The 14,366-nt window shown below is 39.0% G+C and overlaps 1 protein-coding gene across 4 annotated transcripts in view; it reads left to right on the forward strand.

Moving 5' to 3' along the window:
• The window catches only part of ERBB4 (erb-b2 receptor tyrosine kinase 4), a 603,712-nt gene that overhangs the window by 427,277 nt on the left and 162,069 nt on the right, over positions 1-14,366 (forward strand). For all 4 annotated transcript variants that reach the window (XM_051786747.1, XM_051786748.1, XM_051786745.1 and 1 more), the window contains exons 6-11: positions 1,774-1,892; positions 5,520-5,661; positions 7,042-7,155; positions 8,131-8,257; positions 12,358-12,431; positions 13,962-14,052. In XM_051786747.1, coding sequence (XP_051642707.1) covers positions 1,774-1,892; positions 5,520-5,661; positions 7,042-7,155; positions 8,131-8,257; positions 12,358-12,431; positions 13,962-14,052 — 667 coding nt within the window. The remainder of the gene's footprint in view (positions 1-1,773; positions 1,893-5,519; positions 5,662-7,041; positions 7,156-8,130; positions 8,258-12,357; positions 12,432-13,961; positions 14,053-14,366) is intronic.

Consider the following 14,366-nt stretch of genomic DNA (forward strand, 5'->3'; position numbering starts at 1 on the left):
TGGGGAAAAAAGCTTCTTGTCTTTTTAAACTAGAGCAGCTACACACATTTTCTGTGGGGTTACCCCATGGCAGTGATTGCAGGAAGCTGAACTGGCGAGTGATGTTTATTGGCATCTGAGCAATCAGAGTGTTTCAGGACTTCAAACTATACATAGAATTGCCTTGTATTTGTTTTGTTTGGGGAAAAACCCTTCATTGCAGACTGTCTTAGATATGAGTCCTTAAGAATATTCAGAGCCCACTGAGCTCATTTCTGTCATGATGTGTGGTGCCACTGAAGATATACCTGACAGGGCCTCCTCAGTTCTGGACCCTCAATAGCAGTTACAATGCACATATGGCATGCAGTGAACCAGAAGATAAATATGATACGTTGTAGCCTCTTACTAGAATAAAATGTTGGCATTTCTGTTGGCATTGTTTCTTTCCCCAGCAAAACAGACAATTAAGGAGAAGAGCGACAGACCTTTGCTATAATTGTAAATTTTGCTTCAGGAAAATTCAGTGTTCCCTCTCCTGAGCAGCATGGTAGAGGTCCTCATTGAGCTGTGCCTCATCAGAAGCAGAATATGTTTTTTGAAGGCATCCTTCTCAAGTATTTTGGTGGCAAGAGGACCATGTTCCTCCAGACCAGCCCTGGTATGAGAGATGCTCTTGGTTCTTTTAGAAAGGAAAGAAAATGGAATTCCTCTAATAGTGCATAATTTTATTCTATAGATTATAAACAATCACTTCTTTTTGGTTATTTAAATTTTTATGTCCTAAATAAATATTGTGCACAGCAAGAAGCTTTGGCATTACCTTAAGTATTTCTGGCAAGTAGTGGAGGGAATTTGGATTGGAAAGTACTTATAAAAGAGTTACCAATACATTAAATAGTAGAATTGAGCATAAAGTTGTATGGAATTTTGCATTCTCTTACTTCCTGTAAAGTGTTTTTCGTAGAGAAGTAATTAAATGCTTTTAACAAAATAGATGTTAAAAGTTAATTTCCGAAGCGTAACATCCCAGCTTTTCTCACAAGACAGCTGACAGCACAGCTTCTTGGCATTCTCTAGGTGGTGGTGGTTGGTATAGTCATTTGGATAATATTAATTTATTTTTTGTAAATTAAGATAGCAGCTATAGCTAAGTAAGGGAAGGAGGATGCTTCACTCCTAGACCATTGTTTGCACAAGACTAAGGTACACCCTGAGGTACAATGGTGTAGTACTACAATCCAGTTGGTAGGTATAGTTATTTCCTTGTGAATGAAGACAGGATTGTGTTACATAGAATGGTAAGTGGTGTTTCCAAATGTGTTCCAAGGTTGTTGTCTGTTCTGTTACCATTTGTCAGACTCATTGCCATCAAGAGCAGCATTTGGCTCTGACATTGATGGCCCCACTCTGAATTTCACTCGTTTACTCAGCGTTGCAATTCTTCACGGGGAAAACTCACGTGGAACTAGGCTCTTGTGTTTTGTGAGGGGGTTTTTTGTATCCTGTTTACAAAAACTAATGATTTGAAAATACTATTCCACCTGACTTTCCAGGGATAAGAGCACACACTTTGAAAATACCTTCTCCACAGTCCTGGAACAACATGTAGTTCCTAAAGAGGGTATCATGTGGGTATCCTGGAGCATATGGGTGGCAAATACCACCGAAGCCGTTATCTTAAAACTCGAGGGTTTTTCCAGTCTGTGGTTTGTTGTTTTCCTCAGTGTGCAGTTAAAGAGCTCTCTGCTTAGCCCTGAACCTGACATGGTGATTTTTCCTGCCTCTCCCTAGTAACGAAGACAGTGTGTGCGGAGCAGTGTGATGGACGGTGCTACGGGCCCTACGTCAGCGACTGCTGCCACCGGGAGTGCGCGGGAGGCTGCTCCGGACCCAAGGACACCGACTGCTTTGTGCGTGTCACACTCCTCGTTTGCTTCTTCCTGCCAGTCACCCTGCAAGTTCTTTATGCTTCCATCCCTGAAAGGCACAGCTTTGTCCCTTTTAGTGTCCGGCATGCACACTTCCAGCTTCAGACTGCTGAATTTTAGCGTTTAATATTTTTCGTATTTATATTAACGTTACTTGTCTACTTAATATTACCCATTAACAGACTTAGGAGATTTGTAAATACAGATTTGGAACCATTAATATGCTAATCTCTGTGATTTTTATCTTTTGCTTTTTCAAAATTAACTTTTAGAGGTGGTGGGAGATTTTTAGTGGTATTTATCACTACGTTTGAGCACTGCTTTTATTACTGCTATGTGTGCTTTTCATATGAAAGTCAAGAATACAGTTTAGCTTCTCTGTGAAAGGCATTCCCTGTTACTGCCAGATTTCATTCAAATTCAGCTTTTTTACCTGGCATCCTTCTTCATGGAGATGGAAGGGAAGTGGTTTCCAAAATGTTCTGCCTCAATTGCATGCTGCTACATGTACTTCAGATGGACAGAGGAAATGGGTAACTTTTTCCTGAAAGAAGCAGACAATCTGAACATACAGGCCTTTAGAAAAATTTATCTTGTTTGTAGTCCGTTATTTGTAAGAGCAACTTTAAAACCCAACTCTGATCTCAAAAAATGTGTAGCTTGTCATGCTGGGTTGCAGAGACACATTTTGCTACTGTTTTCGGGGGAAGCAAACCTAAGTCTAAAGAAGCCTGGAGCTAGAACATGCACAGAGAACTGGATTTTCAAAGGTACTCACATGACTGAAGAGAAAAATATCTAGGGAATTGACTTTTCCAGATAGGACTGGGAGGAGAGTATGAAAAATTGTAAATGTTTTGAAACTGTGGGCGAGTGATAATGAACAAGCAAAAATGAATCTTTCTGTGGCTGGCCCTGAGACTTGCTCACTGTTCAGGTATCATTTGATAGTGGTAGGTGGTGTACTTCAAAACCACATTCTAAATGTTGTTTTTTGGCTCCTGATGGAATGCAGTGGTGGCCACTGTTAACAGGTTTTACTAAGGCTGCTCTCTGTGGCTTTGCATGAGTAGGTGTTCAGCACATGTGGTATGGCTGATCCAGTGCTCACTGGAAGTTCTGTGTTGGCTTTGGACTGGAGAGATGGGAAAATAACATTCTTTCCCGTGTCACATACAATCTAAATAGGCAAAGGGAAGTGGAAAAATGCAGTTATTGTTCCCATATGAGTGTTGAGGAACATTCTGAAAGCTGATGTGTTGATGTATGCCCCTTTTCAAAGGTTAAGGACAAGTTATTGGCAGCGTAAGTTGTGTGGTACCGCAGCCTGCAACAAAAGGAGTTAGACTCCCTGAATTGTGGCAGTCATGGAAATATGTATGCTAAAGATCACCTAGCATGTTTGTTCTGATCCAGCAGAGATGCACCCAGGGCTTTATTCTCATTCAGTCCTGGCCCCAGAGCAATGTAAGAGAAATTCAGCAGGGGTCTGGCAATTTTCAGGACTAGTCATTACTTGCTTTGACACAGTGGGTGAAAAGTGTAACCCTTTAGGCTATAGACAACTGTTCTTAGCTTTCAGCTGAGACACAGAACTTTGATTTTTCCCTGTGCATTTCCCTGTGCTTTTATTCACAAATTAGTGGTGTTTAGCACAGAATGCTAGAAATTTGCATATATTACTGAAGCAATTATAAATGTATACAAAGAGTTTTAATAATAAATTAAAAGTTCCAAAATCTTCTAGATCAGTTTTTGCTGAGAATTGCCATCTCTCCAAAGAGTATTGGTGTGCTTTATGCATTTGCTAAACTGTTATCAGAGAATTGTTATGTAAATGATAGAGTACCTTTTAAGCCAATATGTAAGAAATGGGCTAAGGAAACAAACTAAATTAGTATATAAGCAAAAGTACAGTTTATGAAGCATTAAAAATATTTTAGTGTATTATGGCAGCTTGCAACAGGTTTTAATATTTATAGATAAAATTCATCCATCCTCCTCCATATGCTGCCATACAATCATTTGCATATTCAGTTCTAAAAGCAAGACAGTAATCATCAACTGACATAACTACAATCAAACATGCTCAAGCAAAGTTTTAAAGATGTTCTCATCTTGGATTCAAAACAGATCTAAAACTTGAAATGCATAGGAGGGCCTCATTGAGTGCCCAGTGGAACCAGAAAAGTAACACCTGTTGGTTGGGTGGACTTCCCATCCAGTTCTGAGTAAAGTAATTGACTGTATTTATCTTTGTAAGGAAAAAAAAATAAATCTGTTTCTGTGAAAAACTGGCAGGTTTTGCAATAGGCATTTTAAAGAACCAGAAAAGACAGAATCAGCAGTTTGGCTTAGCTTGCTTCAGACAGTACCTTCATCAAGGATTCCCCTGCTTGTCCTTTTCAGCAGCATATATTGTCCTTGGGTGCATTATTAGCCTCTCCCTTCTGAAATCTGACAGGACAAGTAATCTCCCTCAGTCTGAATGGAGATAAGAACTGTTAGTAAAAGCAACAGAACAGAGAAATCTTTTTCACTTTTCTCTCAGTCCCAGCCCTGGAGGGGAGGGAACAGGACACATGTGTTGGTATACTTGTTGACTCTTTAAAGATACAAAACAATCTGTATTTTTTAAAACCTGGAAAAGCACCAGAAGGATTCATTCCTAGACTTAACACTTCTGAAACAACCTGGAAGACAGGTTATTGAGGAACCATTATCGAGTAACAGTGGTTGCTTAAACTGCTAGAGGGATCCAAGCCAGGCTACAGCTTTCATATTCATATAAATGTGACATTCACGGTATGCTTTGTGAAAATTGCTCCAACTTTTTTTATAATCTGTGGTTAAAACCATAGACACGATAAGGAATGTCAAAATCAGTGGGGTTTTTTTCTATTACTAATTATCAACCTTGCATGATCAATTATTTTCCCTGCATACCATTACTTCCATTATCCACACACTTGCCTTTTCATTTGTCAGGGTCCTGTCCTCTGTCAGCTGTGCATGGCAGAGCTTGAATGCTAAGTGGTTCTAAGTCCTATTTTCTTTTCTCAGTGTGTGAAGCAACTGACCTTGTTAAACTTGCCACTTAGGGAAATGACCCCCTCCTGTGCTAGCTCAAAAGAAGTTCTTATCCCTCTTGCTTTCTAATTGGGAATTTTAGTTTTCAGCTGGATGATGGACTCATGCTGTAAGGAATCTAAAGGTTGGACCTCTGAAAAAGTCATTAGCATTTGTTTAGACTGACTATGATAAATAGCTACTCACTCTTGGCAGTTTCAGAATGTGCTATCAAGTTGTGAATTAGTTGATTGCAAGTAGTAACAGTAGTTATGAAACAAACCACAGTGGTTTTTTGTTTTTGTAGGAAGTGTTGTAACAGTTAATGTTTCAAATTAAGGAGGCTCACTGAACCTGCTTAATTTGAAAAGTCATGTATTTGCCAAGATCCTAGCAAGAAATGTTAAGTAGCCAAAATGAAGGTTAGAAAACTATATATCACATGCCTTATGTTGCAGCAAGCCTGTCTTTTAAACCTAAAAAACCCTAAAAGCAGCTATATGATTTAATTTAATATTGTTTGTCTCCCTTGTTTTGCAGGCCTGTATGAATTTCAATGACAGTGGGGCATGTGTCACACAGTGCCCCCAGACTTTTGTATACAACCCTACAACCTTCCAGCTGGAGCACAATCACAATGCCAAGTACACCTATGGTGCTTTCTGCGTCAAAAAGTGCCCACGTAAGTGCTGTGTCACCTGCCTTCTCCTGTGGTGGGGGAAGTTTGAGTTGCATTTCAGGAGCCTTAAAAACAATGAGTGCATAGCACCAACCCTCAGATCCCTCCACATGTGCTCACAGCCTGTAATAACTCTGTCATGTGTTAACTAAAGGCAGTGATGTTCTGGGTTTCTGACACTTCCCTGGTATCCTATAGTGATTTTCCTAAAGAAAGGGGCTTCACTAGGTTTCTGTTTTCATGACCACTGCTTGTGACATTCATGGTGCAGATCAGTATTTTCAAATTTCAAAACAAACTGTTAAAATACTTAGTGGGATTGTGAAAGGGTAGAAATTTTTGTTTCAGGAAAATAACAATTCAGCACCTGGCACCAACTGCTTTCATGATACTGCTACCCTTTTCTTAACTTGGAATAGTGATGGTTTGACAGAAAGCTACTCCAAGTATTTTCTGTACAGTTCTGTCCCAATCAGGAGTAAACACATAATACTGACAACAATGCAGTCTTAAAACTCCAGATTAAAATTAGAGGGGAATAGGGAGTTAAAAAAAGAATAATCCCATGCATTTGAAAAACACATGCTTCTGAGATACCAGCCAGCAAGTAACATTAAAAATTACAGGGTCATCGCTTACACCATCTTTGAATCTGCTGGTTTAGTTAGAAAGAAAAATAAAGGAAACAGTGTTCTTGCCATCCTTTTCATTCCTACCAAGGTTTACAGTTGTGTTGTGTGATCTGTAAATGGAACCATAATTCAACCCAAACCAAAATTCAGATTTTGAATATCTGTGAAGGAGTTCAGATTGACAGTAGGCTGAGGCTGTGTCTGTCAAGATTTAGTTCTGTCTGTAATAGTGGTGGATTATTTGAAGGAAGATTGGGGTTTTCATGAACCTGGTATACCATGCCAATAAGGGGTATAAAAATTCTTTGCTTAAATACTTCATTGAGCTTTTCCCATTTTTTTCCCTTTCTTAACAGCATTAAGCTTTTAATTAGGAAGGATCAGTCATGATATATCCCCTTTGACAGCTGGTTTATGTCAGATGTATAGATTTTTGTGTGTGTATGAAAAAGGGCACACCATCTTGTTTTGTTTCTCTCCAACGACTGTAGCTTTTTTTCACTACAAATAATAATAAAGCTAAACTGGGAGAGAAGGGGGGATCAGGCCTGACCATTCTGTGATTCACTCATTTTCATAAGTCTACAAAAATGTGTCTTTGCTTACTTGTACGCTTCTGAAAACACTGAATGGTAAATGTTAATGTCAATGGAAAAGTGCTGAGGCAACAATATGTATTGACACAGAGTCCAAAAACTTGTGTCCCAGCACCATTATTCACTTTCTTCCAATATATCCTTTTTTTCTTTAGACAACTTTGTGGTAGATTCCAGCTCTTGTGTTCGTGCATGTCCAAGCTCCAAGATGGAGGTTGAAGAAAATGGTATTAAGATGTGCAAGCCCTGCACTGACATTTGTCCTAAAGGTAGGGAGCAGTTCAGTATCAATTTTCTTGAATGTAGCAGAGCAGGGTGTTATTTTGGCATGAAATACCCTTCATGAGTGCATTGTAGAATATTAACAGTCTTTCTTGAAAGTTTATTGAGTTGTAATGGTGATACAACCAAACTAATTACTTTTTATTAGATGCAAATGAAGGAGATTTCTCTGTTGGTTTTGGAGAAATCTGAAAGAATTCTTGATTACATTATTTTAAGGACAAATTTTTCCTGGAGGTGTTTTAGAGCTGTCCTTTTGTCATTCCAAAGGGGGCCATACAAAAAGCCCTGACTTTGATGTATGGTATGTCTCATACTTGTCAATACATTAGGTGTCCATATATTTCCTCTGTTTTTTAAAAATGTCTCTCTTTTCCCAGAATCTTCTACCTCCTTTCTAAGTGTCTAAAACACAGAGTAGTGATTCTGCTGTTGAGAAGACTGAAATCTGTAGGTTACTTTGCTGTCCTAGACTCCAGTAGGGAGACTTTCTGCTCCCTGCTTGAAGGTCTTCAGAACAAAGCACCCTCATTTTTCCCATGTGGGCCTGTGCCACCTTTCAGTCCTAGTGGGCTTAATTGCAGTAAAGAACTTTTTTTTTTTCTGTTTGGATAGACAGTTTGATGCATGAAAATATATACATGTAGTGTTCCTTACTCTCTCACGAAGAAAGCTAAGTTGTATGTTTATGGCTGGATTGAGTGGTATTTTGTGTGGTTGATACTTGCCTTTAGATCCCCTTGTGAAATACCTTAACCTGTGTGCCAGGGTGTCCTTCTGTGGCAGGTACTTTAGTTTATTGTTTGTTTTAGATTGACATGTGCTCCCTTGGGAATATGGGTCCCCGGTGCTGTTTGAACACCTCTGCTGAAAGAAATGAAGATTCGTGTCTATAAGGTCAATGTGTTTTGATTCAGTAATTGTTTTTCCTAGTTCTTTACATAAGCTCCTTGTTTTGGCAGCATGTGATGGCATTGGAACAGGAAGTTTAGTGTCAGCTCAGACGGTGGACTCCAGCAACATTGACAAGTTCATAAACTGTACCAAGATCAATGGCAACCTTATTTTCCTTGTTACTGGGATTCATGGGTAAGTGAGAAAATATGTCATGGTGCCAGCTGAAACCAATTGCATCCACCTCTTAATGATGCCTGCAAGCTTCTTTGATGGAATAGCAGATAAATTAGTTTTCTGCCTTCCATTATGAAGGAAACCATTACCTTGATTCTAAAGATTCAACTTCCAGGAAAAGAAAGGATGAATCAGATTGTTTGCACTAAAAAAAGAAAAGACAACTATGATTTTTGGTTACTTTATGAGATCCTCAGTACTGGCTTACAATAATGGCTGGTTAGAGAACAGAAGGGAGAAAGGGAAGCTACCTTACGTGAGTTTGGTTTAAATCTTGCATGACCAGTAGTCTAATGTGCAGAATACGTGGAGAGAGAACCTTGCTTAGCATAACTAGTCATGGCCTGGGTGGCTGTCACTGCATATATGTACAAAGTATCCAAGTTTCAATTGCAGTGATACACAGAACTCACTGGTATTTAAATCCATTTTTTGGTTTAGATATGGCTGCATATTGAATAAGCCTTAGTAACGGTTGTAGATGTGGAGATAGAGAACCAGTATTTTCAAGTCTCTCCGGTGTGTTCTTCTGGAGGAGAATACATCAGCCAGATAACTGGTGCCTTGCTGTTCAATTTGGTACAATGTGGGTTTGCCATTGTAGCAGAGGTGAATTCATGGGGCAAGTGCTGCAAGGGTGGGACGTGCCCAAGGAAGGCAGACATCCTCTGGTTTGATGTTCAGTTGAGGTCCAATGCAATGCCACTTCTTTTCATTGTATTCTTTCTGTCACTGAGAGAACACACATTCATTTGTATCTTCTTACTAATGCAAGCCTTCATGTTGTAATCAGCCATGGTGGGTTACATGTGAAACTTTGAGGTGTTTTTAGACCTATTAAAATGAACAAAATTGTCGGAATGCACAAGTATGATTAAACCCTCTTGTCCCTTTGTTGTGATAAGTATACAGATATTTTGTGGTACATTAACAGTATAAAATATTCAATTGCTTTTACCAGTGTGTAGGTTTCAAATTTTAGCTTGCTTTTTAGATTCCTCTGAGCTTTCAGCATTGCTTGCAACTAGCTGTCAAGAATTGATACCTGAAATGCAGTTCCCAAGCCAACTCCATGTTTGCAGCTTTATGGCATAACAAAAGTGTGATTAATTGAATGTCTGCAGATTGATCTGAAACAGAATTCTGTCATGAGTAGTGCCAGCAGATTTTCCTTTAGTCTTTCTATAGCTTCTGATACGTTTAGATTATAATGAAGTGGCTGACACTAAGCTGGCTGGCTCAAAGTTCCCTACTAGGTGAGGTGGAAAGAAATTACTTGTTTCCTTGATTTGTTGCAGTGATTGGTTGTAATGCTTCACCTGCTACTTGACTGCAGCCCTGAGCAAGGCAGCTGACAGCCCACTTCAGTGGGGCCCTGCAGCTCACTAGTTCTCAAAAGGCCAAGAAAGGTGAACTTTGAGTCTGTAGCTGGTCTTCTCATCTCTTCAGCAGGGAGTGCAATGGGAAAGGTTAATGTAGCATAGGGAGGGAGAAGGACTTTCGTTCAGGTGGTTTAAGGAAATGCTGCTTGGAACTTGCTGAAACCCTGGAGGAGGTAACACAGTAGTCTGCTCAGGCCATCACTTTCTGATCTGGCCAAAATGACTGGCCAGGAGGCTGATGTAAATCTGTTAGAACTCACAGGACAGGAAGAAATCAAGTAAATGCAAGGCAAGCAACTAGAGACTGTGAGAAATTTTGTGTGGATTAATTCAGTGCATTCCATGAAATGTAATTTTGAGTATAAGAATTGCTTTTGTTGCAAAAGTTGTAGTAGCTGCAAAGTTATGAGACAAGTCCCACTAAAAAATCTGTCTAAATTAAAGGAATCAAACCCAGTCCTGAATAAAACTGTATTCACCTGAAAAATATCTAAATTTGAACTATAAGCAAAGAGCTAAAATAGTTTGTTCTATATTATAGAAGAATAGACCATGCAATGTTGAAACTGTGCAGCACTTAGTCTCCCATTCTTCATGAAGAAAACTCAAGTCAAAGTATGAGGACACTGAGTTCTGCAACCCCAAATTGTTCTACAGCATAAATTACAGTAGTATATATTAAAGGAAGAGAAGAAGATCCGAGAATGAATCTCATAGTAGCTATATTTCTGGAACAGGGTTTTTTTTAAGATTTCTGTTACATTTTGCAAATCAATAATATAAAAGGGAAATTTAAAAAATTACAATACCTGCAAAATTAGTTTATTATATAAATGGACAGTATAATACAACAGCAATCTTATATATTTCCTCTCCAACTTTCACTTAACTTCTTTTACAAATTTGTTTCCTCAGAGTGAACTGCAACTTTTAGAAGGATGAATTTTTTTAGTTTTATACACAATTATTTATAATATTTTATATATAAATTTGATAATTATGAGTTGGCTTTACCAGTGGCCAGAAGTTAAGTGGGATGAAGGTGGACCTAAACTTTGCTGAGTCAGTAGTACTTTTCTGAGGCAATGTGTATGGATAAAGTGATCTTTATTAGGATACAGATCTGCTGCCTGAGACAGAGACAGAAAAAACATTGACTGGAAAATGGGTAGGACCTGTATAGGTCGGATGCAGCTTTGTCTCCACTGTTTTCTTCTGGTTGGGGTGCTAAAAACTCCAACTGCCTTCTGCTTGTGTTCCTGCCTGTGACACAGTGGGATATATCAAGGAGAGCTGTGATTTTAAGGGTGGACACCCCCAGCTCTAGCAGCAAATGCTACCTCCTCCTTCCCCCCACCTTGCAGCAGGAGCAATGAGCTCTCAGTGCTCACCAGCTTCTTATCTTCCCTTTAGTTCTCCATTTCCAGTTTCACGACGAGCTGGAACTAAGTTGATAAAACATATCAGACATTTACCTGTTTAAGGGCTTAAGTTTAAGGGCTTATCTGCATTTTTAAAACTATTTTATCTTAGAATTTAGAGGTCCAATTCAGCAACTTCATGTTTATTACAGGCAAGGGTTTTCCTTTTTTGATGTTAATGCATTTTGAAAGCAAAGGTACTGTGTTTCTGTTAGGTAGTCAAAAGTTGTTATTTAGTTTTCTGAGAGCCCCAAATTGTTAAAATTGAGCGTATTTGATGCTTCTGTGGTCCACTGGGCTTTATGCTGAGGTTCAAGAACTCATTTTGTTGCTGCTAGCCTGGAGTCACCTCCAGGATGGTTAGAAGTGACCCCATCAGTCTGTCATCACATAGACTTGTGAGGCCTCTCCCCAAAGACCCCCTAGCTGATTACCTACATGTTTCAATTCCAAAAATGGTGTGTCCTGGAAAGCAGGAGGAGAAGGGGAAGTGCATGCTCCAAATTTACTGTGGATGTTTCTTACTCTCAGCAAACCCACAGAAATACCAACACATGACATTAAAGATTTATTTTTTTTAAAGGATTTTTGTTTGTTATAACCTTCTAATTGGCTTCTTAGGGGCCAAAGTTTTATTTACTAAGTAGTGTCACTCTCAAAATCAAGGTCAGCTTCATCTTTCTATGCTGTAGCATATCTAATTTTGAGATTTTAGTTTTTGGGGCTTATTTAATTTCTCTTGTGACAAACTTGCTTGGCAGAGATCTGTACTTTCTGACGTTCCCTGTTCAACACATTCTAAAAAGTGTGCCCTTTACATGCCATGTATCAGGAACTGCTGGCATGCTCTTAGCTTTGTTTTCATTATAGCTTGTCACTTGTTTGAGGAGAAGTTTTGTTAGTCCTGGTAGTGCAGTATTGCAGCTGTACCATTTCAGCTAGTATTCCCAGAAAAAAACATTGAAAATTAACTTTTTTAGAGAGGTCACCCATGGTTGTTTCAAATTCCTTCATTTTCCATAGCATAAGTATTTGCTAAGACATTAATGATGTTAAGCACCATTATTTTCCTTCAAGATGACTTGGGAGAAGTTAGACACAGGTCTACAAGCACAATATGTTGAAGAAATCTGGCTCATATGCTTCCTAAAAGCAAAGTGTTGAGTACCTTAATACTGCTTTCTACACAGTATAGCTTTGAGAACCTAATCTTTTATTATTTAGAGCATCACATTATGTGTTTTTAATCTTTCAGAGACCCGTATCACACAATTGCTGCAATCAATCCAGAGAAATTAAATATCTTCCAAACAGTGAGAGAGATAACAGGTAAAACACTTCTGATTTCCTATAATGTGAACTTCTCATTTTGCGTTTATGGCTGTCACTTGTTGGGTTTTTCTGAAGAACACAGGGTACTTTTTCTTTAAGCTCATCCTGCTGTCATTTTTATTTAAGTTTAATGCAGAACAACTTCAGTATTAGTTGACATTCACGAGTGTGTTGTCCTTTGCTCCTGAACACAGGATACCTGTTACATTTGGGGTACCAAGACCTTCCTGGCAAGTGGACAAAGGGTCTTGGTCCCATCTAGCAAAGCAGGACAAGTGTTGCAAGGGGGGACACCTAGTGAGGAAAATGGTGCTGAAACGTGGGAAACAATTGTCTTCACCTGAAAATATTTGAAATATGCCTTGGAAGAACAGACAAGCCAATCTGCTTTTACAGCTACTTCCCTTGGTCTAACAGAAGATGCTGCTGCAAATTAGCTTCTGTAATTTAAAGATAGATGTATAATGTGTGGAGTGGTAGTGCCTCCCATTTTTTGTGACTTTTCACTGGGGTCATAGAACTAGAACTCAGTACTTTTGTTTTCTTGCATTTTGCTTCTTGTTGTTTCATTTGGGGGACAGGGAGGAAGATACTAGAGCTCTGAGTTCTTATTTGATTGCTGATTGTGCACAGATAGGGAAATGCAAAAAAATAATTCTATTACATGCACCAAAAAAAAAATACCTTTGGGCACTACAGCTTGGTTGTAGCTGGGTAGAGCTCAACAAGTGTTAGGCATTTGAAACAAGTTCTCTCCCACATGCTTTACCTCTCAAAAGCAAACCAGTGTTTTTCAGCAAACCAATGGGATTAAAATGGAAAGCAGACTCTTTGTCTCCCCCTAATTAATGTCAAAGATAACCTGGCATCTGGATGGCTGTAATTTGCCATTCTTAAGAACAGTAATTAACAGTCTGAGTTCTGCTACTTAAGTGGAATTACCCCTGTGCTTAACTATGTACTGCATTTCAGTCCAGTAGAGCCAAAACCATCAGGAACTGCACTCTCTGGAAGTCTGTGTAGCACAAAACAAGTGGTCCAACACACCTGTGCAGAGAGTGCTCTGGTGATGAACAGTCCTCACCTCAGAAATTAATGCAAGTGCTTTGTTATAGGAAAGTCTTGCCATTTGTAATGAATCACGATGGAACTCTCGACTTCTGGCCTCAGTCTCTAGCACATTTTAGAATGGCATGGTGTTAATTCAGGCCAATCTTCATTTTACCTGCTGCTGCTGTTTACAGAAGGCTGGGAGGCCTTGCAAGGTTCCAGCCCATGTTTGGGTTCTCCCTCACTGTGGCTGCTGAAAGTGGATGCAATGCTGCTGTGAGCAGTCCTCCTGTGCTTTCTTGGAGGAGACAGTGGTGAGCAGCCTGGTAGTCTGCAGCATTCCTTATTCATTTCTTTGTCTCAAACCAGCACTGTCTTTCATTTATAGGCTAGGCCTGTCATAACTTGTGTATGTGGTAAAACAGTCTTTATTGTTGAAATTATTGATGTTCATGTGTTGACCTTTTCCTCCTTCAGGATATTTGAACATACAGTCATGGCCTGAGAATATGACAGATTTCAGGGTGTTTTCTAACTTGGTTACCATTGGTGGAAGAGCTCTCTATAGGTAAGGTACTTCCTCTGTTGATGGAATGATTTTTTATTAGTATTCAATGATTCTTTGTTCAGTAGCACAGAATGCAGCATCCTGCATTCCTGAAAGGAAGGACATCATAAATTGATTTATTTTTTTCTTTGTTCATTACCAGTATCTTTGCTAATTGGTTGTTTATAATGGATGATACCTTCTGAACATAATTATTTTAAAAAAAAGTGTTGGTTCATGGCTGTAGCTATTAACTCGTTGTCTGGAACTTACGTTTTATGGTTTAAAATACCTTGTGAAAAAATATAATTTAAAAGACATGAATAGTAGAACTT

This window comes from Manacus candei, unplaced genomic scaffold (genome assembly GCF_025592945.1).
Source record: "Manacus candei isolate 608988 ecotype Guabito, Panama unplaced genomic scaffold, ASM2559294v1 h1tg000023l, whole genome shotgun sequence".
NCBI classification, from domain to species: Eukaryota; Metazoa; Chordata; class Aves; order Passeriformes; family Pipridae; genus Manacus; species Manacus candei.